This window comes from Chrysochloris asiatica, unplaced genomic scaffold (genome assembly GCF_000296735.1).
Source record: "Chrysochloris asiatica unplaced genomic scaffold, ChrAsi1.0 scaffold00107, whole genome shotgun sequence".
NCBI classification, from domain to species: domain Eukaryota; kingdom Metazoa; phylum Chordata; class Mammalia; order Afrosoricida; family Chrysochloridae; genus Chrysochloris; species Chrysochloris asiatica.
In genome coordinates this window covers 8,372,580-8,375,925 of record NW_006408625.1, presented here as the reverse complement: position 1 = coordinate 8,375,925, position 3,346 = coordinate 8,372,580, and the positions used below count along the sequence as shown (strand labels likewise).

Below are 3,346 nucleotides of genomic sequence, written 5' to 3'. Positions count from 1 at the left end.
CCAAAGAGAAAACTGTCAAAGAGTTAGTGGAAGAAAAGTACCTACATCATGAAAAATGAGAAGACAAGCATATAAGACGCTGAACAAACCCCAAACAGGAAACAGGATACATCCGAAAAGAAAATCACCCAGACATACCATAATCAAACTTTCTAAAATCAAAAACAAGGTAAGAATCCTGAGAGTAGCTTGGGAAAATGAAAAGTTATTTACAAAGGAAAACCAATAAGACTAAGTTCTGATTTCTCAGCAGAAGTCATACAGGCAAGACAATAGAATGACAACAAAACTCTGAAAGAAAAAGATTGCCAACCAAAAATCATATATCCAGCAAAACTGTCCCTTGAATATAACAGCAAAACTAACAGTTTCTGATAAACAGGAGCTAAAGGAATTTATAAAGACCACACCAACTTTATAAAAAATGATAATGGGTGTTCTTTGGACTGAGAACCAATAACAGCAGACAACACCAAACCAGAACTCAATCCAGAGAGAGAAGGGTTTAAAGCAAAACAAACTTACAAGACTAGAAATAGGGAATCAGAGATATCAGTGCATAATGAAGTCAACTAAAAAGCAAAAAAAGGAATAGTGTAGATACAGAATTTCCAAATGGCAAGGAAGTCATGTAGAATTCAAGATAAAACAGACTTCTTCAACCAGTGAAAAAATTAATAAATTACAGGGTAACCTCAAAGAAAGATAAGACGCCTGTACCTCAAAATAAAAAAAGAAGAAAATCAGAAAAATTTAGTAAACATTACCATAACAGAATTAAAAATGAAAATAAAAATCACAAGCAAAATGAACTCAGTAAAGAAAACTATGTTGAACAAAGAATCCAGCAGCACCACCACAAAAAAACACACAGAAAAATGACAACAATAAATTCATTCTTACTGATAATTACACTGAATGTAAATGGATTAAATGTTCCTGTCAAGAGACATAAAGAGCAGAATGGATAAGAAAACAGGATCCTTCAATATACTGTCAACAAGAAACAAATCAAAAAGATTAAGACAACCTAAATGCTCTTTAACAGAAGAATGGCTACACAAGCTTGAGTACATACACACAACGAAATACTACAAAATGGAAGAATAAAGATCAATCTGTGAAACACCTCACAACACGGATGAACCTGTGGGACATTGTGCAGAGTGAAATTAGTCAATCACAAAGAAGCATTCTATGAAACCAACATTGTAAGAACTTTTTAAAAGTTTTTTTGATAAAACAATAATCTATGATGGTTACAGGGACAGAAGAAGGAAAATTATTCATGGCTAGAGGATAGACACATTATTAACACAGATGACTGAGCAGGCAATATACAAGAGAAAGGTTAGCAGAGGATAGATGAAGGAAGGTATGGGTAGACACAGGGAGGAATACAAATCATTAAAGTGAATAGAAGTAAACTGTTGGATACATAGAGGGGATTGCAACCATGTAGTGAAGCAAAGTATATGGTTTGTTAAATGTAAAACTGATGATCTGCTCTGTAAACCTTCATTCAATTCACAATAAAAAGTGAAAAAAAATAAAAAGAGATTTAAAACCTGGAAAAAATGGAAAATCCTTACAGGGTCTGTATGAGTAGGAACCAGCTTGATGGTACTTAACAACAAAGGTCACTTTGATTTGGAGTAGATCAGTCAGCAGTGGATTTTGTTGTTACTGCTGTTGTTAAGGGACTCTGGAATGTAGGACTAGACGTTTATGACCTGTATTGGTTAATCTCCCTAACATACCAGTCACCAAAACCCTCTCCATAATTAATTCAGGCATTCTGTGTTTGTCTGACTGACAGTAACAAGACTATTTCATGGGGCTAGTGCTGCAGGACTGAACCTGATATGTGGCGCTGACATGTCTTTCTCCCACAGAATGGCTGGCACCTTACTCGGTGTGGGTGCAGGTGTGTTCATCTTGGCTCTGCTCTGGGTATTAGTGCTGCTGCTGTGTGTGCTGTTATCACGAGCTTCCGGCATAGCTAGGTAAGACATTCTTTCAAGCTGGGAGTCCTAGGTAACACTTATTAAACATTAGAATTCAGAAGATCATTTCTATAATTACTGACAGTTTGAGTCTGTTGCATTTTAACCTCTTATCATATAAGCATTATGTTATTTATGCTCTGAAGCAGCATTGGAAAGAGAAGGGAGATGACATTTTCAGTTCTTACTGTGGAGAAGATGGAGGGTCACAAGTGATGACAGAAAATATCCTCTTGCTGCCTACTGAATTGTTTCTGTGTTTCTTAATTATTTAGATATATAGTTGATACTTGGCCCAGTCCCAAATGCTCTAGACTTGGACTCAGAAAAACTAAAGAAGCATTTAATGACTTGACCCTGTATATACAGTAATGACTTCAGAACAGAGTAAGACCAAGAGCTGACTGGAAAATGAAACTATGGTGTAGAATTCTCTGACCAGTTATGTCAATTTGAAGTAGAGGGTAATATAATGTACTAAATTATTCTGGTCTAAAAACTGACCTTGTAGTCCAGTGCTTATCCTGGTGTGGCACTATAGGAGAAGTACTAGATACAAGGTCAGTTTGAGCAGCAAGGTCACCAGTTCAAACCCACCAGACACTCCTTGAAAACCCTATACAGGGTCACTGTGGGTCAGAACTGACTCAGCAGAACTTAAAAACAACAAAACAAAATGAGAAGTGGGGCCAGAGGAAATGCTCTGTTAATTTTTCATAATTATGACTTTGTGCTGAGGTAAAAAAAAAACAACAACAAAAAAAAAAAAACCAGACAGACAAATTCTGAGTCTTGTTGATGTAGGTGCCTTCAAGTCAGTTCCAAGTCATAGGAACTCTGTGTACAGAACTAAACATTGTCCAGTTCTTTACCCTCCTCTTAGTTGTTGCTGTGTTTGAGCCTGTAATGTTGCAGCCGTTGTGTCAATCAGTCATCTTGATAATCTTCCTCTTTTTCACTGACCCTCCACTTTACCTAGGATGTTGTTGTCCTTCTCCAGGGACTGGTCCCACCTGATAACATTTTCAAAGTATGTGAAATGAAATCTCCCCATATTCGCTTCTGGCTGTACTTCTTCCTAGACAGATTTTCTGGCAGTCCATGGTTCACAGGCGATATTGTGGTTCACCTGGAGATATTGTGGGTTCCATTCTATACCACTGCAATAAAGTGAATCTCTCAATAAAATGAGTCAGAAGAATTTTTGGTTTCCTTGAGTCCTGGTCCTGTATCTGACAATGTTTCTCTGCTATTCATAGAGTTTTCATTGACTAGCGATTGGGAAGTAGTCTTCTTAGTCTGTGTTTGTCTAGAAGCTCATCTCAAACCTGTCCACCATG

The 3,346-nt window shown here is 37.0% G+C and overlaps 1 protein-coding gene across 1 annotated transcript in view; it reads left to right on the top strand.

The window, feature by feature from the left end:
• The first annotated feature begins 1,896 nt into the window (after positions 1–1,896).
• Positions 1,897–3,346, top strand: part of TMEM218 (transmembrane protein 218) — a 56,562-nt gene continuing 55,112 nt past the window's right edge. Inside the window, exon 1 of the mRNA XM_006867681.1 lies at positions 1,897–2,006. Within this exon, the coding sequence (XP_006867743.1) occupies positions 1,897–2,006 (110 nt within the window). The remainder of the gene's footprint in view (positions 2,007–3,346) is intronic.